Source organism: Mus caroli, unplaced genomic scaffold, assembly GCF_978045245.1.
Source record: "Mus caroli unplaced genomic scaffold, Mus_caroli_1 scaffold_2, whole genome shotgun sequence".
Taxonomy (NCBI): domain Eukaryota; kingdom Metazoa; phylum Chordata; class Mammalia; order Rodentia; family Muridae; genus Mus; species Mus caroli.
Genome location: NW_028227257.1, coordinates 146,417,281 through 146,439,348, shown reverse-complemented (window position 1 = coordinate 146,439,348; position 22,068 = coordinate 146,417,281). Strand labels below are relative to the sequence as shown.

General features: G+C 42.7%; 1 protein-coding gene across 7 annotated transcripts in view; it reads left to right on the top strand.

Annotated features, from left to right (window-relative positions):
• Window positions 1–22,068, top strand: part of Mapkap1 (MAPK associated protein 1) — a 209,598-nt gene that overhangs the window by 47,422 nt on the left and 140,108 nt on the right. Inside the window, exon 1 of one of the 7 annotated variants that reach the window (XM_085834996.1) lies at window positions 19,427–19,597. The exons of 5 other annotated variants lie outside the window; for them this stretch is intronic. In XM_085834996.1, the coding sequence (XP_085691122.1) occupies window positions 19,592–19,597 (6 nt within the window). In that variant the 5' untranslated portion in view covers window positions 19,427–19,591. Of the gene's footprint in view, window positions 1–19,426; window positions 19,598–20,124; window positions 20,144–22,068 lie in introns of those variants that run through there. One more of the 7 variants, XM_085834998.1, reaches the window with a different exon arrangement.

Genomic DNA, 22,068 nt, shown 5'->3' with positions numbered 1-22,068 from the left:
GTACTTGATTAGTAAGCCCTGGGTTTTATTTTATTTTATTTTTTGACAGGGTCCCACTGGGTATCCCAGGCTGACCTGGGACTTATATAGACCAAGCTGGCCTTGCACTCAGAGATACACACCTGCCTCTGCCTCCCAGTGAAACTGAAGGCATCTTAATTTCTACCACACATGATCAAAGCCCTGGGTTTTTTTTTTTTTTTTTTTTTTTTTTTGGTTTTTCAAGACAGGGTTTCTCTGTGTAGCCCTGGCTGTCCTGGAACTCACTCTGTAGACCAGGCTGGCCTCGAACTCAGAAATCCGCCTGCCTCTGCCTCCCGAGTGCTGGGATTAAAGGCATGCGCCACCACGCCCGGCTGGGTTTTATTAGTTATTGTCACTAACTTTTCTTTTTCTTCCTTTGTAGCTCAAGCTGACCTCAGCCTAACTTTCTATATGATTTTGAATGCATCATCATATCCTTTTAAAAAGCTAAAACCATATAGTAACATGAGGTGTGATCTATTATTAAAATTATATTTTTCAGACATTGTAGGACTATTTGAAAATCTGTACCCATATAGGTTCCTTTTAAAAACATACTAATATAGACAGGGCAGGTGTTCATTCATCAGATGTTTATTGTTTGTCTGGTTTCCAGCAGAGTGAGAGGTCCCAAGGGTACACTGGTAAGAGGGTGCTCCCTGTTCTCAAGGGCCCAGCTCAGAATCTGGCTCAGTAAACAAAGACAGAAGGATCTGTAAGTTCGGAGAAAGGAGCTGAGCTAAGACAGGGTCTTAGATGGACATGTTCCTGAGTCCCAAGCCCAGCTTCAAGGACGATTCGATACTGGCTAATGACTTAGTTCTTCAGTGACTGCAGCTGTCCGACTGAGGTTCCAGGACCCTGAGAGTCCCCCAAGAGGGTTTATATTAGAGCCCCTGTGGCATGCCTGTTGCCATGTAAACTTACTTTTCTTCAATAGCCAACTCAGATGTGGCTTCTCCAGTAACATTTCCTCTAGTCGCCTAGCTGTGGCTTCTTCCTTGACTCCACAGTGCCTGTGCCTGCACTCACCTTCTCAGGTTACAGATCTGTCCATTTCTTTGTCCCTCTCCTTTTCTTCACTATCACAGGGTACTCAGCACAGAGCTTGGTAGGAATTGGGAGGGGACAGTGGGAAATTAACCTGATTCACAGAAGTGAAGGAGCACATACTGATGTCCAGGTGTGCCTGGTATGGATCAGCTAACATTCACTGTAGCCCTATGAGAGGTGGTACTGTGATAATCTTCGTGACAGGAGAGGAAACCGAGGCTTGCCTGAGGTCATGTGGTTAGGAAGGAGTCAGCATTTGAATCCATGCACTGTAGCCCTTGGAGTGTTCCTAACCTCTGTTCTACTTACTATATGGCAGGCTCCCAGAGGGCTTCCACTTGTTATTGTGAGGTTAATTCTCAGCCAGTTTGTAAGTGGCTCCCACTTTACCCAAGGGGCTAAGCCACAAAGGTAGTAATGGTTCTTTCTGCCCTGAGGTTTTCATAAAGTCCTTTTGCCGATGGAGTATTTGTAGCTAGAGCCGTTTAGGAGACAATGAGGTGCTTAGGGACAGAGTACTGCTTTCTGCTCAGGACACATGTTTTATGTCCTGCAGCATTAAAGGGCACACATCTGCTTCCTCTGCTGAGTCGTTGAGAGACGTGGGAGGGAGTAACTTGTATTTGAAAAGATGAGGGCGCTTTTCAGACCTGTGTTTAAACATGACTTGGAGCTTGTAGAAAAAGCAGAAAAACACTCAGGTGTGGTTTCTGTGTCAAATAGGGTCCTTGTATGAAATCAGTAACATCCATAGAAGGATTGCTCCTAGAATGTGCTTTCCTTTGTCACTGCCCTGCAGCATGTGTTCACCACATCATCTGCCAGACTCACCGTCAGTCACTCTTGCCCTGTGTTAGGACTTTCCACACCCACTTATGTTACAGTAGCAACTTCTATATTGACCTCTCTGCCTCTTTCCCTCTCTTATTTAGTGTGTCCTGTGTCATAGTGCCCAGAATCTCCACAGCCTCCCCACTAAACACGTGTCCTCGCATGCACTTGCACGCACACACACACATACATGCAAACACACACATACACCTTTTCCAGTCCCCTCTTTTTGTTGTTTTGCTTGTTTGTTTTGAGACAGGCAGCTATATGTAGCCTTGGCAGTCCTGGAACTTACTATGTAGTCTAGGATGGCCTCAGAATCACAGAGTTTGGTTTCTTTCTGTCCCTCAGTTTTGTTCTTTCACACATCCCTCTCTGTTGGGTGTGGCACGGGATGCAGGAATGGTATTTCGGCCTCTGCCTGGCCCAGAGCTGTGGTGTTCTCAGAGCTTGTCTCCTGCCCTGTTGTCGAGCAGCCGTTCTCTTGGTTCCTCCTTTCAGAAATCAGAGGAGAGAGACTTGGCTGTAGCTCCTATGTGGCCTCTGCCTGCAAGTGCATGTTCTATAGGGGAACACATCTCAAAGTAGCAGCTCTTCCTGCCACAGAAGCCATAGCTGATGCTAGGATGTCAGACATGTGTCAAGCTGAGCTGGATCCACTGACTTTTCACTGAGTCATGTATATGAGGTCTATAGTAAAGAACCGAGAACATTTTGTATAAAGCTACAGCTTGAAGTCAGAACCTCACATGCTTTTCTTAGCAATAGATGCAAAGTTATCTTTGTGCCATTGAGTATAGAGAGGAGTTTGAATTTCAGATTGTTTTTTCACCTGTGAATTTTTCTAGTTCATACATAATGCTAATGGCAGTAAGATTACATTTCTTCAAGCAGATGTTCCAACGTTTAGATACTTCTTTTGCAGACAGGGCTGCTTTCTGTGCAGTCTATGGGGTAGGCAAAACCAAGGAGTGTCTGAGTAAGCAAGCGACAGCATGAATTTTTTTTTAAGGTTAACTTATTTATTATATATATAAGTACATTGTAGCTGTATTCAGAAACACCAGAAGAAGGCATGAGATTTCATTACAGATGGTTGTGAGCCACCATGTGGTTGCTGGGAATTGAACTCAGACCCTCTGGAAGAGCAGTCAGTGCTCTTAACCGCTGAGCCATCTCTCCAGCCTGTGACAGCCTGGTCTTGATCAGTAGTGCTAAAGAGCTAGCTAGCTGAGCATGTGGGGTTTGACTGACTTCTCACTGAGCAGCAGTTGGGGAGTGTAGAGAGAAAAAGGTGGGGCACAAGGGACCTACCTCAGTGGTTGATTGAATTGTCACCTTTCGACAAGGGGCATGTGCCTAGTGATGTTTGAGGTAAGTGGGGCTGCTCTTAAGTTTCCGACTTTTACTGTAAATAGACATTTAAGAACATCTGGTAAACCTGAGGGTAGAATTAACAGACTCATGACTACCTGACTTGGTGGCAGTAGTAGGTGGTATTGCTGGAGATTTGTGGAAGAAGAATAAGAGGTGGGCCAAGGGGGATGGATCAGACATTGAGGCATTTAGTCAGAGAAAGGGTGACAGTTCATGTAGAGGTTGCGATCATGAACAGCAGAGGACTCTCCGTCAAAAGATGTAGACTCCATCCCTATGTTCTGGGTTTTTTTGCTAATAAACATTCAGATAAATTCACTGGGAGGCTCTCTCTCTTTTTTTTCTCACCCAGAGACAGTGAGGTGAGTAAGGCCTACTGCCCAGGCCATTGCAAAGGTACAATAGAGAACGTTCGCAGGAATCACCAGCTGCCAGACACTACACCGTTAAACGTTGTGACTTTCCAGGCTTTGACTCCTTATCTTCTTGTGTCAGGCAGTATCAGGATCACATCATAGGGAGAAATGTAAACCAGACGTAGCTTCACCAGTCAGTACTCAGTCTACCCAAAGAAAATGGGTGGGTGTCTCTGTGTAGTGTGCATTTGCCTAGTTAGAAAAGAGGTGTGATCATAATGGTTTCTGTGGGGTTTTTCTTCTTCCTACCTTGTGAGAAGTGTATTTACATGTTTTCTAAGACTCCCTTGCAAGTCTAATTTGATGGCAAGAATCGCCGTTGTTCTAAATTTATTACAGGCTTACCTCTTTTCCCTGAGTGACTCATTATTGAGTCCTAGAAATGAAACTGCGTTTTTGTTTAGGAGGAGGAGGAGGTGAGGGAGAACTTGGGGATGACTTTTAAGTAAGAGAACTTTGTATTATATTTATCTGTCTGGAGGCAATAAATCTGCTTCAGCAGATTAAATACAGTCTTCTTTATAAAGCCCTGTTTTCTCAAACCTCTTATCAACAGCACTTGGCAGTAATCACACCTATGGAAACTTGTAATTTTCCTCAAGGAGGTGACACTGACAGAATTAAAAATGAAGGCACCCCCCTGAAAAGCAAGTTCATTACAAATTAACAGTGGTCTTAGGAAAGCAGTGGGCTAAGGCGTGTCAAATAGCGATATGGATAAAGAAACCCAGCATTTTAAACTGTCAGAGCTGGGAACAGGGCTAGCCTGAGAACAAATTAATCACATATTGTCAAGGCAAAGTTGCATCAAATTAACACATCGGATTCCAGCATATTAATGTTAGAATGCTTTCACCTGATTATTACTGCAAACCATTGCCACTCTTTGAATGCAAAGATATAATTAAATTGCTAAATAGAAAGTGCATATAATATCTCCACATGCATTTAGGATGCATGAGCTGAGAAGTGCACATCCCAGGAAGTGACAGCTTCTATTTGTAGGGAAACTTTACTCTTTTCCCCCTTTTGTTTACTTGAGAGTACTAGAGTATGAAATTAGAAAAGTTAGTTATGTTATTCATATCCTATATGAGTTAGATGAAATACAGGTTTAATTTAACTGATTTGCTACACTGGCTATGAGTCCATAATTACTTCTGCATTTTTCTGGAAGAGAAATAGGAAAATGTTGCACAGTAGTTCTTTGCAAAATTGCCCATAGCCCATACTCCTAGCATGGATTTGTCATCAGAGCTCCTTAGTGAAACTGGATTGGCTGTTCTGACAGCTCTCTTTTACATAAGGGTCACTTTGCACTCTTGCTTTATCTAGTGCGTTTTATTACGTTTACTGTGAGGATCCAGACTGAGGCCCCAACTGTGGATGACCTTTCTGATCAAGGAGGCAGCCTAGCAGAATGAACTTCCTTTTTATTAGTCTCTGCTCATCCTTGGGTCAAGCCTTATGGCTTGCTGTCTGCCTCATCCATATCCAGTCCACTACCACCTCTCTGTCTATGAACTCTCTCATAAAACTTAACCTTCTTTCATGAACTCTTTCTCAGCAATCAGCCTGTATTCATAGGCTCTCTTCAGCTCTGGGAACCTGTGCTCTTGCCTTTACAACTGGCCACTTAGCAACTAAAGAGCTTCAGTTGTGTGTGTTGGAAGGAGGTGCATGCTCATGTATTTGTCTCTGTGTACACATGGAAATCAGAGGTGTCCTTTGTCACTCTCTGTCATCTGTAGAGATAGGGTTTATCACCAAACTTGGAGCCAGGTTGGCAGCCAGTAAACCCCAGTGGGTCTTCTCTGTGTCACCCTCACCCTTGTGCCGCCGCCCTCATCCCCTGAGCAGTGGGGTTACAAGTATGCATCAAGCAATGCTCAGGTTTTTTTATAATGGGTGCTGGAAATTTGAACTTAGGTCTTCAGGCTTGGACAGCAAGTGCTGAGACACCTTTCCATCCCAAGGCTTGTAATCTTGCAGAACAGAAGTAATGGCCACCAGGAACCACATGTGCTGATTCAGAGCTAGAAAAGCAGGATGACTTGGGTCCCTCCTTGGCAGGGGGTGGATGCTAGGGCATTCTGGTCATCATGTTTGCAGTCTTAATAAAGTATTTAAACTATTTTAGAAGGAATTTGGAATCTTCTCATAGACAAACTAGAGAAATTTTGAAAAGTAACATTGTAGTCAAGTAGACTCTCACCTAGCTAGTGAGTGGTTGGAGTGGTGATTAATAGATGTATGTCCAACTGGAGAGCCATTTGTTGTGGTAAGCTGAAGGCAGTGTTTGTTCATTGCTGTCAACAACTTGAATGAGCGCATGGGTGATAGGCTGAACACAGAGTAGAAGGCAGAAATGTAGGTGAAATAGCAGGCATGTACATTGGCAAAGCCAGGGGCTGAATCACGGCAAACCAAAGTGATCCTTGCAGTTAGGTTATCAAGTCATTTTGGTAGAAAGTTGTTATGGAGAAAGAGAGGGGAAGATAAAGCCTAAGCCAACAACAATACTTAGAGGAGAAGGTTTGAAGTTATTGTTAGCAGAGCTAGACGGTTAGAAGAAGACTATCTTATTTGTTTCTCAGACGCTTACTGAGGTCCTTCACGTGTGTCAGATGTGCTTAATGCTGACGAGACCATGCTGAATGCGATAGACACAGTCCTGATTGTAACAGTATTTTTGATCTTCAAGGGAACTACATTATGATACAATGTGATAAGCCAGGAGGGATGACAGTCGTGAAGCTGAACTCCTGGGAGGTCATTGATTTAGACTAAGGGACCAGATGTAGTCAGTGGACCCAAAGTCTCATCTTAAGGTTCTAATGGAGGGTATACGCTGTCCAGAGGCTCTTAGAGAGTAGAAATGCTGATTAAAAAAAGCTTGAGGAGAGCCTGTCTTCTGAGAGTCTCTGCCAGAGCCTGACAAATATAGAGGTGGATGCTCTCAGCCAACCATTGGACTGAGCACGGGGTCTCCTATAGAGGAGTTGGAGAAGGGACTGAAGGAGCTGAGGGGGTTTGCAGCCGCATGGAGGAAGCAACAGTGTCAATCGGCTGGACCCCCCAGAGCTCCCGGGGACTGGATCACCAAGCAAAGAATACATGTGGAGGGACCCATGGCTCTGGCTGCATATGTGGCAGAGGACGGCCTTGTTGGACATCAGTGGGAGGTGTGTCCCTTGGGCCTGAGGGTGTTCGAGGGGGCTCTGCCCCCGTGTAGGGGAATGCCAGGGTGGGAAGATGGGAGGACAGGAGTAGGTGGGATGGGTAGGGGGTTTCTGAAGAGGAGACCTGGAAAGGGGAAAACATTTGAAATGTAAATAAATAAAATATCTAATAAAAATAAAACTTGAAGAGAGAGAGCCCTGTTAGTATGAACAAGTAAAAGCTGATTGTGTCTAGAAGAGAAGATCAGCTAGATCCAAGTAGTGCTCAATAGTAGAAGATAGTCTCTTGGGCAGAAGAGCTCTGCGCAACTCTGCCATGGCTGGGCATACCCTTGGAGTAGTTATCATTCAATTATTGGCTACTTGTGGGAACAGCACATCAAAGAGCAATGATTCCCTAGGTTGGCGTCACAATACCAGGGCTGCTGCACTGACTTGGTAAAGAAGGGCATCATCTTTAAAATGATAAACCACGTGGTTTGTGAAGGGCAAACCATTGCTTCAGGGCCTCTGCTTCTCCATGTCAGGGTCTGTGTCTTCATTCACACCAGTTTCAGTGCCCCCTTCAGCATTCTTCTGCTCTACTTTGCTACAAAGATTTTTGTAAGCTCAGGCCCACAAACTAATTTTGATAATCCATGTTATTTGAAAAGTTTAGAAATTAAGTGTGTTGTGAATGTCATACTTATTGTAATCCAAAGACCTCTAAAAGTGTTTTTATATTATGAATAGCTCTCCTACTTCTGTTATCATGGATATTTAGTGAACCATGCTTACATTTCCATATTCTTTTCTATTAGGATATACTAGTTATACATAATGATATGATTCATTATGACATTTTCACACACACACACACATATATGTATATATATGCACACACATATACATATATATACACATGTACATACATACATACATACATACATACACACACACTGTATTTTGGTCATATTTATACCTATAACTTTTTTGGCCCTGCAACTCCCACTCATCCCACTTTGTTTTCCCAATACATTTCTGTATTATTTTTCTCTTTTTAAAAAGAAAATTATGGGGTTGGGGATTTAACTCAGTGGTAAAGGCCCTGGGTTTGGTCCTCAGCTCTGAGAAAAAAAAATAAAAGAAAATTTTATTCATGCATGTGTTTCCGTACCCATCTCTTATCTCTTGACCGCTGAGAGTAATGGGTGTTCGAGAACATGAAAGGCACCCAGAAGCAGTGTTAGTGGATTATGTGTTAATGCAGTCTTTAGGTTTCATTTGTTGTTTGTTTGTTTGGAGCCTCTGCATTATTTTCTGTTGTAAGCACAGGTGTACATTCCCAGCAGCAATACAGAGTTCAGTTCCTTTGTGTCCTTACCAATTTTGTTTCTCCCTCCCTCCCTCCTTTTTCTTGCTTGATTTCTTTCTATTGGACCTTGCTAACAAGGGTTTGATTTGCAACACTCTGTCATGTCCTTATCCTCTGTGTATCTTTGGAGAGATGTCTATCCAAGTCCTTCCTTTGTCCTATTAAAAATTGGATAAGGGTTTTGCTGCTTTGATTGTTTGAGCTGTAGCTGTTCTATAAATGTTCTGGATATTAACCCCTAGTGGTTTGGAAGTAGCTTCTGTTACGGGGGCTGTGTCTTGCTCTCTTGATTCTTCCTTTGCTACAGGGAGGTCTCTTCCTCTTTCTTTCTCTCCCTCTCCCTCTCTCCTTCCTTCCTTCCTTCCTTCCTTTCTTATTTTAAAGATTTATTTATTTTAGGTATATGAGTACACTATTGCTCTCTTCAGACACACCAGAAGAGGGCATCAGATCCCATTACAGATGGTTGTGAGCCACCATGTGATTGCTGGGAATTGGACTCAGGACCTCTGGAAGAGCAGTCAGTGCTCTTAATCGCTGAGCCATCTCTCCAGCCCAGGTTGTCTTTTTCTGTTGTTGTTGTTGTTGTTGTTGTTGTTGTTTGACACAGGGTTTCTCTGTGTAACCCCTGCTGTTCTGGAACTCACAAAGATCTACCTGCCTCTTCAATGCAAGGATTAAAGGTGTGCCCCACCACTGCCCAGCTTCTACAGGGAGCTTTGACTTGATGGAGTCCATTGTCTGTTTGCAGTTTTGCTGCCCGTGCTTTTATGATCTATCCAGCGTCGTGAAGCGTAGCTCTTACATTGTCTCCAGGGATTTTGCAGTTTTAATTTCACATGACGGCCTTTAATATATCTTGAGTTAATTTTTGTTTATCATCTAAAATAAGGGTTCAACCTCGGTTTTCACATGTTAATGCCTAGTTCCCAGTATGATTTGGCTGATGAGACACATGCTTGTCTTATATGCCTTATAATGGAGCATAATGCCATGTTGAGACTTATGGCCTACATGCAGTCATTTGACTTTTCTTGATATCTACATAGTGAAGCTTTTATTTAGAATGACCTTTTCTCTACATTGTCATACCATCTGCCCCATCTGTGTCATAGCTTTGTACATATTGTTCTCTACCCAAAATGCTTTCCTTTGCTGATGTGTTCATCCTTTATGATCTCTCCCCATGCCTGAACACTCACTCCATTGTGATGATATACTTAAGTATCTTCTTGTTTGTTTATCTGCTTGCTTGCTTGCTTTGTTTTGAGTCAGGGTCTCACTATTTATCTCAGGCTGGCCTGGAACTCAGAAAGATTGGCCTGCCTCTGCTTCTGCCTCTGCCTCCTGCGTGATAGGATCAGAGGCGTGGTCATGTTACTCTGCTATTTATGTATCTTTGAATTTTGAGAAGGAAAGCAGGATAAATGAAAACAGGTTGTCTGTATAACCCTACTCTCGATTCTGTTACCCAGTAACCACTTAGTAAATTAAATGATGAACGGGCCACTGTTGTCTGTGAAATGATGAGAAGACTGTAAATGATGGAAGGCAGGAAGTCTCAGTTTTACATATAATTTGCTGATCTCCTGTCTTTCACAGTACTGAAATTAGGCCGTGGATTGGCCCTCCAGAGTCTCTTCTGACTCCAGCAGGGATGCCAATCACTTAGGGATTGCTGGCCAGGGCTTCCTCTTGAGAACATGTACCAGTAGATCTTCAACCCTTTGTGTGCATAGTCTGTGTAAGGATCGGGACTTGTGCCGATCCTGTCGGCTGAAGCAGAGCACACTGGCCTGGCTTTTTCACTGTGTCCTAGCTTCAGCAGCTTTTCTCTCATTGAAGGGCAGGCATTTCCACCATGCTTTATAGTATATTATGGCTGAGGAGGGAATGATAGTATTTTGAAAAAGCATTCTTATGTTGTAAAGGAAATGAAAGAGTGATTTTTATATGACAACTTGCAAAAAAGTGAAGCCTCAATAACAGTATTTAGGACCATGCAGAAGGCAGCCATGGCAGTGGTAGAGTGCCCACCGTTGTGGGGCAGTCTGAAGCTAAGGTAGTCGTTAGGAGGAGCTGTAGCTCAAGTTGGTCTTGGGGCTCTGCAGCGGCAGCCTCTGTCACTGCTGCCGCTCTCTGGGACTTGGGACAGTTGCAGGAGGCTTTGTTGGATGAGTCCAGCTTCTGGAGGTCAAGAATGCGCTGCAGATTTGTTTGCTTTAGCTTCCCCAGCTGGTCTGTAGTGCAGACAAATAATTTCTCCACGTTTTAGTTAATCTTTCTAAAAAAGTTTAAACTACATGTATTTATTTATTTATAAATGATGTGTATGTATGAGCCATGGCCTGCCTGCGTGTGGAGGCAGAGGCTAGCTTGCTGGAGCTGGTTCTCTCCTCCTATCATGTGAGTTCTGGGGACCACACTTAGGTCAGGCCCATAGTAACTGTTCTTAGCCACTAAGCCATCTTGCCAGCCAGAGTTCTTTTGGTTGTTGTTGTTAAATTGTAAAAGGGATGCCATGGTAACACCTTTATAAGATTATCCTGAGAATATAAATAGATAATTAAGAAGCACTTATGCAGTGACTGACATACCATTACATCCCCTATGTGCCACTTGATATTAGGAATTCCATGCTAACTACTAACTATACCTCCTCTGAAAGTTACATGGAGAAATCTGAAAGATGGAATTAGATAGAGCCACTTTATCATTAATGAATAGGAGGACCTATAGACCTAATCTGGTTTCTTAACACCGTTCTTGTCTTCTAAGCCTACACTGTGTGTGCTAGAACTTTCTGTGATGATGGAATTGTTCTAAGTATTTACTGTCCTCTGTGGGAGCGACCAGCCAAATGGGACTGTTCAGCCATTGATATGTGACCAGTGCGATTATAGAACTGAATTTTAAATTTTCACAAAATGTTTCAAATGTGCATAGGTCACATGTCTTGGACAGTGCAGGTGTAGACACAGGCCTGACTCAGCTAGAGAAGACTAGCTTTGCAGAGGAGACAGGCTTAGCTAGAGTTACTGTCTCCTTCCCTTCCCTGCCCGTAATGGGGTCAGAGAGAGCTGAATCCCCAGACCTGCTTCTTGAAGGGTACCGAGGTCCTGACCTCACTGTGCTGAGCACACAGAAGCAGCTGCTGAAGAGGCACTTCTGAGGGCTGGGACAGGTGAGCCATGCTAGGCTACTCGCTCTTCCTGGTACCACTTTTTCCAGTTTTCTAGGAGAACACGGGGTCTCATTTTATTCATTTTATGGCTAAAACTTGGGAGCCTGGGCCTAGAAGCACCTGGTTCCCTTTCCTGTGTAGAAACTAATACACATCTGCCTAAAAGTAAAATTTCAGTTTTTAGTCCTTAGTGATAAAACTTGCCTGTGTTTTCCATGTTGTTAGATGTCCCACATTGCCTGTTTTTCAGATTCAGCCAAGACAAACCTTAAAACTCTGCTGACGTATTTTAGCCAGAGGTCAGGATGCTAAATGGGAAGCGTGGGGATTTTGAGGCCAGCCTGCCAAAGGAGGGCTGCTCCCCAAGCCTTTGTCCTGCTTCCCTCCTGTCTCAGCTTTGAGGTAACAATTTAGGCATGAGGTCTGGGGTCAGCTTATGAAAAGCCAGCTGCTACCTACCTTACAGTGTGTTTCCTCTTCGTTGTCTTTTAAGCAGCATTAAATACTAGGCAAGTTCTAGGTGGCCTGAATTAGTAGAAAACCAAGTTGTTATTCCTTTGGAAACTTCACCAGATTGCAGCTTGCATCACAGCAACGTTGGTAAACAAAGCAAAAGTGGTAAATGTGGAGGGAACCGAAACGGCAGCATCTGGGAACAACAGCCTTTATTTTGGAATTTTAAAAGTTATAGCCTCTTTCCCTTTAAGAATAAACAGTATGTATACCTCCTGACTTATCAGTTGCTGTCTTTCTCATCAAGTACCAGACAGACAGCTGCCTAAAAGTCTCTCCACGGTCATGGAGTCTGAGCAGCTATGTTGAGACCCCGTGACTGAGGGTCAAGCACTGCTAATGCGCCCTTCAGCCAATCAGAACCAAACAAAGGAACTTTATTTGGTTCAACTGATTGAAATGTTCTTGAAAATAGTTGTGATTTTGGAAGGTATTGCCCTGAGCATTTTAGATACGTTATTTCCATTATCCTCACACACCTGTGACACAGCTCAGGACCTCACTTTTCTTCTTTTATGTTGAGGTTACTATTTCCTCCTTGGCTGTGTTCATACAGATTGAGAGACTCATGTTGAAATGAGTAATTAATTGTGCTGTATTATTGTCTATTTCTGGTTTCAGGTTTTCAGTACAAATACATTTTTAAATTTAATGATTTACAAAGGTAGGTGTGTGTGTGTGTGTGTGTGTGTGTGTGTGTGTATGTATGTCTATACCCTCAGAGACCAGAAGCACCAAGACCCCGTGAAGTTGGAATTACTAGTGGTTCGGAGTCATCAAACATGGATGCTGAGAACTGAATTTGGGTCCTCTAGAAAAGCAGCAAGGTGCTTTTAGCCGCTAAGCCATCTCTCCAACTCCCCCACCCCCACCCCCAGTATTTATTTTGACTGTTAGTGGTGTGTATGTGTGCTCTCTCCTTCCACCTTTGCATTGGCTCTAGGGTTCTAACCCAGGTTGCCAGGTTTACATAGCAAGTGCCTTTACCTTCTGAGCCACCTCATCAGCCTAATACGACATTTTTATGGCTCAAGAATAGAAAAAGTTACTAAGCAACAGAAAGTCTCACTCTATTATATTTCTCTCTTTATATAAAATGTTTTGTCTGTGTGTATATGGTCATGTTTGATGCTAGGGTGAATCCCAGGGCCTTGCATATGGTAATAGTAAGTGCATGTTCTGTTGACCAAAGCATTATCCCCAGCCCTAATTTGGGAATGTGTCTGAGTCAGCACCCAGAGAACCTCTTACTGGTTTACACAGCTACATAGTATTCCATTGTTTCCAGGCAATGTAATTGATTTAACCAGTTACCTACTGATTGAGGCTTCAACTGTTTCTAGTCTTTTGTTTTTACAAACAGTGATGTGGTGAACAAATAATCTTAGACTTCTTATACATGTACAATTATAAATGTAGAATTCATGAATCAGAATTGTGGGACTAGAGCTGATTTACATTCATCATTTTCGTAAGCCTTAGCAAGTTGCTATCCACAGTGTCAGTTATGCCCTTACAGTAGGAGGCTGGGAGTGGCGCTGCTGCTGCTGATCTTGATAGCTTTGTTACAGAATTTATCAAATGTTTGTAATTTTGCCAGTTTAACAGATGAAAAATGAATTTATGTAATTTATATTTACATTCTGTTATAGTAAGGTTGATCTTCTTTTAATTTAAGAACCTTGACAAATTTGTGAACTTCCTAGATTTCTAAGGGTTCCTTAAAAAAAAAACAAAAAAAAAACCCCCAAACCTCCAGCTGGGTGTGGTGGCGCACACCTTTAATCCCAACACTCGGGAGGCAGAGGCCCTGTCTCAAAAACCCTGTCTCAAAAAAACCAAAAAAACAAAAAACAACAACAACAAAAAGGGTTCCTAAGGGTTTTCTTTTCTCTAGATGTTCTTTTTGTATAACACAGATTAGTTGAGTATATTGAGTCTTTGCTCATGAATTTATTTTTCGATCCATTACATACTAATATGTTTTTACTAAAAATATATCATTTTTCTAATATAGCTTCTATATTTTGAGTTAATGTGAAAGATTTATCAAATGTCTTATTTAAGTTTAATATTATATAGTTTCTACTGTTAAAAAATAGGCTCATTTTCTGTTAGATTTTTATGTGTATTCTTTTTTCCTTAAAATTTTCTATAGTATTTAAAAAATTTTGGTTTTGTGGGATTTTTATGTAGCATGTATAGGAATACAGTCAGCATGCAGCAGAAGAAAGCGATGGCTTTGCCTCTTTGCTTCCATCTGCGTCCCTGTGCCTGCTGCTCCTGTTAATGTTGACCCTGCTTGTCGCTGCTGTTGAGCTTCCGTGGCTGTCAGGTGCGGCGGTGAGCTGCAGTGAGCATGCAGTAGTGTTAGTTCTCTTTCTAAGTTACAACATGTAAATAGTCTCCAGTGACACTAGCCAGTGCAGTGTCAAGCCGAGAACACTGAGTCAGGTTCTAATTCGTGAGAGCTGAAGACAGGGCCTTCTGAGCGGTGCTCTCCATACGCTCCTGAGGAAGACAGGCCTTCTGAGCGGCGCTCTCCATTCGCTCATGAGCAGGTGTATGAAGTGTTTGTTTATTGCTGCCTTAAAGGCTATTGTTGAAGAACATTTCATGGAATGTGCACTTTGAGTGACTGCATTTCTTTACCTTTGAAACCACTTGGTACTCTCTGTTTTCTTCTGTGGAAGCAGCTCATGCTCGACAGTAAACAGAAGTTTATGCGTTTGTTCTCTGCCATAAACAAAGTTGCCTTTGATTTCATATAAATTAGCATTTTAATTATCAGTTGAAATCAGGTTAAGGGTTTCCAGTTACGTGCAGGGTTTTCCTTTTGTTGTTTTGTTAAATCCTCTTCCTCCCCCTCATTCTGTGTCTTGGTACAGACTTGGCAAGCCCTAGCAAGCATGAGCTCCTTTTAGCCCAGGACAGTGGTCTTGACTTGTGAACTTAGCAGGGACTTGCAGAATTTGGACGAACTTGACTTACTGTACTTCTCCCTCAAGTCCTTAAGTAAAATTGGTTGCCTGGACTGATAGGGACTTCTTCTGAATAAGCTTACAGGGTTGTTTCACACTCATCAGTGAGATAAGGAAGGGATTCACTTGTAAATATTTTTGTTTCACATTTTTAAAGAATAAGTATTGGATATCTACAGAAAACATACTTTAGAACTACACAGAGTAGACAGTCCTACAGCAACCACTCATCTGTCTTTGCTCACTTTGCAAGGAAGAACATTAATTCTAAAGGCTTCTCTGGCTCCCCTCCCAGCCACAGAGTGTCTTTAACTCCCTTGCTGCTCGTGCTTTCATACCAGGTATTTGTACCCCTGAACAGTGTCTAGCATTTGCCTAAAGGAGTTACACTTGGAGTGTGCTTGCTCATGTAGCTTCCCTCTGGCAGTGTGATGGTCCAGAGATCCATATGCATAGCAGTAGTTCATTCATTTTCATTGGCAAGGAGGCTCTGTTGTCTGAACATACTGCAGGATATTTATGCATCTCTCTGTTGGACATCTGGGCTGTTTCCAGCTAATAGCTATTGCAAACAAAGCTGTTTATAGACAAGTCACATGTGTAAGAGTTAGTGAAATCGGAGACTTACACATATTTTGACCACAAAGTGACATATGAAAAATATATTTGATATTTTATTTTAGTATTTTATATAATATGTTCATGTATGTAATAATTGAAACAAAAATTTAATTGAAGAATATATATCTTTATCAATTGGGAATACATACCGAGTTTTAACATTTGTTAATCTTTTATTTAAAAATTGCTGGTGGAGCAGCCCTGATGTCACAGTAAGGAAAACCATTTACTTCCAAGCCTAAGGCTGTGAGTTTGATTCCTGGAACCCACATAGTAAAATGAGAAAATTAGAGAACTAAGTCCCACAGCTCTCCATTGACCTCCAGTTGTGTGTGTTGGTACATGTGTATCTTCAGACATCGCATATATGCTGTGCACAAATATATGTGCAAATAAAACATCCAAACACATAAAAACAGTAAATCTCTTACATTTTTGTTTAATGTATAGATAGTTTTTTTAAAAAAATAATTTAATCAGTTTGAATGTACTACATTTCTCCATTTAAGGAATCCATAGTCTTTCATAATATTATGATTTTCTTCATGGAAGTCTTAATATATAGTTTAATTGATTTATATATATCACCCACCCACGCACAACACAATATAAATACTTCTTTTGACATAGGGTTGCTAGGTAAGCTAGGTCGGCCTAGAACTCATGAACCTCCAGCTTCTATCTCCTGAGTGCTGAGATTGTAGGTAAAGGACACCATGCTCAGCTTATTAGTATTTTATTCTCTTAATACCTTCATACTCAGTAGTCACTTCCTGTTTGTTGCTAATGTATAAAATACAGTTACTATTTTCAGTTGATTTAACTTCAAGGACCTTAATATACACACTCTTTATTCTGTTACCTTTTTTACTTTTTCAGATGGTAGCCTTCTCCTACTCACCTCCCCAAAGCCATTCTTGTACTTTGTTATCTTTTTCTTGCTTCTCAGAACTGGCTGAGCCCTCCAAAGCTACAAAAGAAATCCATTGAATATTTAATTATTAACTTCAGTCTTTGCTGTCTTGGTAGATGGCTCATGTTGAATCAGGGAAGATCCTCTGAGCGTCTAGCTTACCCAGTCAGAGTTACTTTTACAGTCATGAGTGAATGTTGCATGTGCTCAGTGCTTGTCTAGCATTTACGTAGGCTATATTATATCGGCTTTTAAAAATCTCTTAATATGACTGATTACAGTATTTTATTTCCTTCTTTTAAAATAGCAGTGTAACTGGTGAGATAAACTGAGCTTTGGTCATCAAGTCTCATAGTGTTATATAATGTGGGTTGGGTTTGCCAGGTCTTGGTTTGTAACTCAGCTGTCCTCAAACTTGCAATCCTCTGCCTCACTCAACTTCCCAAATACAGGGATGGGTCACCAGTATGTCCTTTAGAACTTAAGTTCTGTGTTCTCAAGAAAATTTGACCTATAATTATTTGTACTCTTAGGTTTGAGCCAGGTATAGTGGCATGCAACTGTAGTTACAGCTACATAAAAAGCTGAGGTGGGGGTGGGGCTTGAACTGAGGACTTGAGTCCAGCTGGAGGCAACACAGGGAGCCTTGTGTCAAAGAAAAGGAGGAAGAGAGGGGATTGAAGGGAAGAAACAAGCAGAATCAGGTAGGGGAGAATTGGTCTGTGGTGCTGTCACAGGAATGTTTCCAGGGAGCAGTGTGAAGCTCAGGTGAGGGAGGCTGGCCTCTGTGTTTTGTGTCTGATCTAACTTTGGGCGTTACCTACACTAAGAAGAGGTAAGCCTTTGGTCAAGTTGGTTTTGTTAGCCAGCTCAATTCTAGGAAAGGACTAGTAGCCAACAGCCAGCCCCATTCCCAGCAGTTAGGAGATGTGACTTCATTCCCTAAGAGTGGATCTGGATGAGATTACAGCAGCTATGCCTGTGCACTCTTAAATACTGCTTGAGTTTACTTTTCTCATGTATTCATAGGCCACACTTTCAGGCCTGTTTGTTGGCCTTATTTTGGGGTGTATGTGAAACTTACAAATAAAAACAGCAGTTTTTATTTCTGCAGCTGATCTTGAGGGCACAGCTGATACTCATCTCTCTTCAAGAGACTTATCTGGTCCTTTGTAACCTTGGCAGCACTTTTGCAGATCCAGGATGGTCTTGTGGCAAAATGACCTTTTCCTTGATGATCTGTCTAAGTTTGTTTGCCTTGTTCTGCCTGTGGCTGCTTCGTTTGCACATTTACCATCATGACTAGTAAAGGGTAATAAACACACCCTTCCTCAAGTGTACTGCTGAGGTATGCTCCTGTCTGCCTCTGTTGTGTGTTGGGGGTCCTGTCTTTTCTTGTGAGCTGTTTGCTCCTGTCAGGATACTGGTTTCTCATTTGCCCATGGTGCCTTGTCATAAAGGGCTTGGGCAGCTGTACTTACTTTAACATTTATTGGAGCTCTTGCTGTGTCTCCTGGTGGAAACCTATTATCTCCCCTTGGAAACCAGGCTTCTGCCATCAGAAGGGCTTCAGCATGTAGGGACAAGAAGCATAGATGCCTCAAGTGGGAGTGATAATGAGTGAGACCATTCCTACTTTTCCTCAGTTCCTAGAGCTACATAGTCTGTCTCTTGGGGACATAGAATGTAATTGCTGGGTTTTGTCTTAAATGTTGCCACCTGGCCTTACAGGCTGTTGTCTCTGAGCGAGTGTCACACCCTTTATCTTCAAAGGGTTGTTCAGCCACTCTCTTGGTTTCCCAAGAGAGTACTGTACTGTACCATCTCTCAGATAGACCAACCAGTCATTGGTGACAAGTTGATGGTGCTTAATCCCATTCCCACTGGTGGGTTTGGGCAGAGATCTATACATATTCAAACATTGGTGTTCTTTTTCTGACAGAAATACTTAAACTGTACAGTATTGGGGAATCAGTATTGGTGTCTGTTGCAGGAAGGGCAGACATTTGATAGTGGGAAATGGCAGCATTAGCTATGAATAGAGGACATGTTGGTAGCCCACAGATAGCCTCTCCTTGTTACCTTAGATGATATTGTGTGCCCACATGGGAGCAGCACTGGGAGGCCAGTGCAGAGGGTAGCTGAGGTTAAATGAGTCTCTAAGACCACTTGTTTGTTCACTAATTTGCTAGAAGGACTCACAGGACCCAGCAAATAATCACTCTCAAATATTTGCTGCAGCACAGTGTGAGGATATGCAGAGCACTGTGGGCAGAGAGACAAGGTATCCAAAGTAATCTGGACAAACCAGGTGCTCTCCAGCTTGTACCGAGTGATGTTCCTTAAGGATACTTTCAGCTTTGGCTGGTTTGGAGCAATGTGTATGTAGTTGAGCATGGCATCCCTGCTCCTTTGGGCCAAAAAGGGTCCCTTCTTCCTGTGCCCAAAGATTTTTGTCCCCTTCCACGGGGACCACAAGGATAGATAGGTACTTGCATTGTCCCCCAGTTCAAAAAGTAACCAAAGTTCTGGAAGTACCATTGAAAAGGAGGCACACATGCAGTCAACAGAGATGCAGAGAAACAGGACTGCTGGCATTGGTTAGAAAGTAAAGCTGAGGCTTCCTTCTGTGCTTTGCTGCAACTGGCCAAAATCGAATTTTCTGTAACTGCTTAGTTGTGCATCTTATCAGGAATGGGGGCTTACATTGCCTGCCTCTGTCTAGCCTTTGCTCTGTTTCCACATGTCCAGAGAGAAGAGGTACATCTTCATCACCATCCTTGTCCTTCTCTCCACACCACTGTTGTCACTTTGTTTTTTAGTAGAGGAAATCGGTTTATTTGAAACGTTTGTCTTAATCCTCTATGGAAATAATCAGTTTATGGAAGGTTAAAACAGCTTGCTTGGGCTCCTCCCAGAGTCTCTTCTGCAATTGTTGCAAAGGAAACCCCAGGGAAACCCCCGAGCGGGGCTTCGGAAGAGCTGGGGCTATGAGCTGGGGCTGTGAGCTGGGTCAGCACTGCAGATGCTTTATCAGGCACTGTCTGGAGAGCAGAAGGAGTGGTTTGCATGCGGTGTCTCTGCTTTCCAGCCGAGCAGACATCTCCTTTGGGTATCTCAGAGGCAGCCCAAGAAGTCTTAAATGCGAGTATGTTTGCCTTTTAGTATTTTACATTGGCTTTGAAAGCAAATATTTGAGGTTTGTCTGACTTGAATTCTTACTGTCCCTGTGTTTTAGACAGGGTCTCACTATGTAGTTATGGCTGGCTTGGAACCCATTACTCCTACGTGCTCGTTTAAAGGTTGTTCCACCACACTTAGTTTTGCATTGCTAGTGCCATTTTCCTCTCTGTTTACTCCGTACATCAGAGGATTTGAGGAGTTAGAGGAAAACACAGAAAGACAAATGAAAAGGCAGACAAGAAACTTTGCTGTCGTTTTCATGGCCAAAAGAGTTGCCTATGGCATCTAGGAGCACAGCAGCTATCTGATGAAAACCTTAGGTTTTTTCTTGGGAAATGTTTTTCTTTTTTCCTAATAGCACTGTGGCCAGAGAGGAGCAGTGTGCTCAAGTAACCCAGCTCAGTGGGACTTGCTGTGTTGTTCTCTCACTCGCTGCAGGTGCTGTCTGAAACCTTCCCCTTCCCGAGGCCCACTGATACCTCTGCTACTCACAAGGGCCAAAGATTGATTTGTAAGTCATTTGCTGTGTGTCTTCACACAGCTTTATTAAGTACAAAATAAGTAATGTTGTATTGGGGGGAGGCAGTTTAAGTTGGCTGAGAATGCAGGCTCTGGAGGCTTGCATCCTCACCTTTACCATCTGTCACCTCAGGCAGGTCACTTCCCTGCAAAGTAGGAAGAACGGATGACTGTCCATCACAGAGCTGTTTGAGATTTGTACATAGTCACTGTGTATGTCATTCACAGCACAGTTGGACCCACAGTAGTGTTTAATAAGTACCAGCTACAGTCAGAGAGGTTTTTAAGAACACCTTTGTATCCTGGCTGTCTTCCTTTGATAAGAGTGAAGTTCACTCTGCTTCTGAATGGTGTCACTCATTTCTCCAGCTCGCTCATAATACTTAGTGTCTTAGTCTCTAGAATATCGCCATATGAAATTACAGTCTTCGTAGCTCATAAATGATTGAATGCCAGCAGTTTTGTGTGATTCAGCTTCATAATCTAGCCGCGGCTGAGTTTCTGCTGCCTGCTAGAATGTGTTTGTGTTTTTCTCTTTCTATGAAGGATGCACTGTTATTCACACCATTTGTGAAGAGAGAATCTGAGGATTAGAAAAGTGGACAGACTTGCCTTAGGTTACATGCTGATAAGTAGTTAAGCCAGAACTCTAATTCAACTCTAATTCAAGAACCCCAAGCTCAGTTAGAATCTCTTCCAACTTCTGTCTCATGGGGAGTCTCACAAGTACTGCCCAGAGCTAGGCGCTTGCTTCTTTTACCTCTGTTGCAGACGACCTGGGGTTTTTTTCCCTATTTGAAGCAACACCTGCAGGGGTAGGTTCAGTTGGCTTGGCTCTTTTTTCAAGCCAGTTCTCACTGACTCATGAGATTCCTCGTGGCTGCTGTTTTTAGCATCTGCTCTGCAAGAATGTCCTGGGACTGTGTTTGTTTCCTTGGAATTATTGAGCATAGATGCAGAATCCTGTACAGTGGAGGAAGCCGAGGGTAGATGGGTTGTACAACTCAGGGAAAGGCTCGAGCCTCTTCTGCGTCTGCCTTGGTTCAGAGCCCAGGTCTTTCCTCCTGTCCTCCACTTCCTCCTCTCATCTTTGGAAATGCTGCACAGCTTAGGAGGAGGGCAGCCCTTTCAGTACAGTAGTGTGTTCTTCCTAGTGAAGGCACCTTCCATGCTCTGTAATGAATTTTAAGACTGGAAGCCTCTCAGTATATTTCCTGAAAGAAATCATATTCTAGATATATTCCTGTTTGGATTTTTTTCTGGCACTAAAAATTATTTCTCAATTTAATTTGCTTTCAAAGGAATTCATATCTTTGAAAATATGCCACTAAAACAACTACGGTTGAATTCTAGTCAATCTCAAAAGAGAGTGACTTCGGGTCTTTAAAGAGAACTTGGGAGTAATTGCTTAATACCTGAATTCAAGATAATGACATAGCAAGTTTTGAGAAGAGCTTCCTTGACCTAGCAGTCTACAAGGTCAGTGGGTCCAGCTCCCTCCTGAGCTCCTGCTCCTGAGCCTTATTGGTGATGCCTCTGGTGTTTGCAGCTGGAGGCTGCACTAAGTTCTTTGTTGTTCCATTGTTTCCTTTAGGGTAAGTGAATAATTAAGAGGAACATCTTTTCTGAGCAGCTGGAGCCAAATTCCAGCTGACTACAGCACCTGCAAAGATGGCGCCTCAGCCTCTGGGTTGCAGGGTGGGATGCCAGCCGAGAGTCACAACAATGGGCGCCAAAGTGCAGAGACATGCCTATGCTGCACAGCTCCTGTCCTTCTGTGAGCTTCAGATGGCAGGAATACCACCGAATGCAAAGTGTCTGCTTTAGACTAATTAGTGGGATGATTTGTGAAATGGTGACTATTTATTTAATTAATCACAAGCACAAAGCCATAAAACCCATATTTTTAAAATCCCT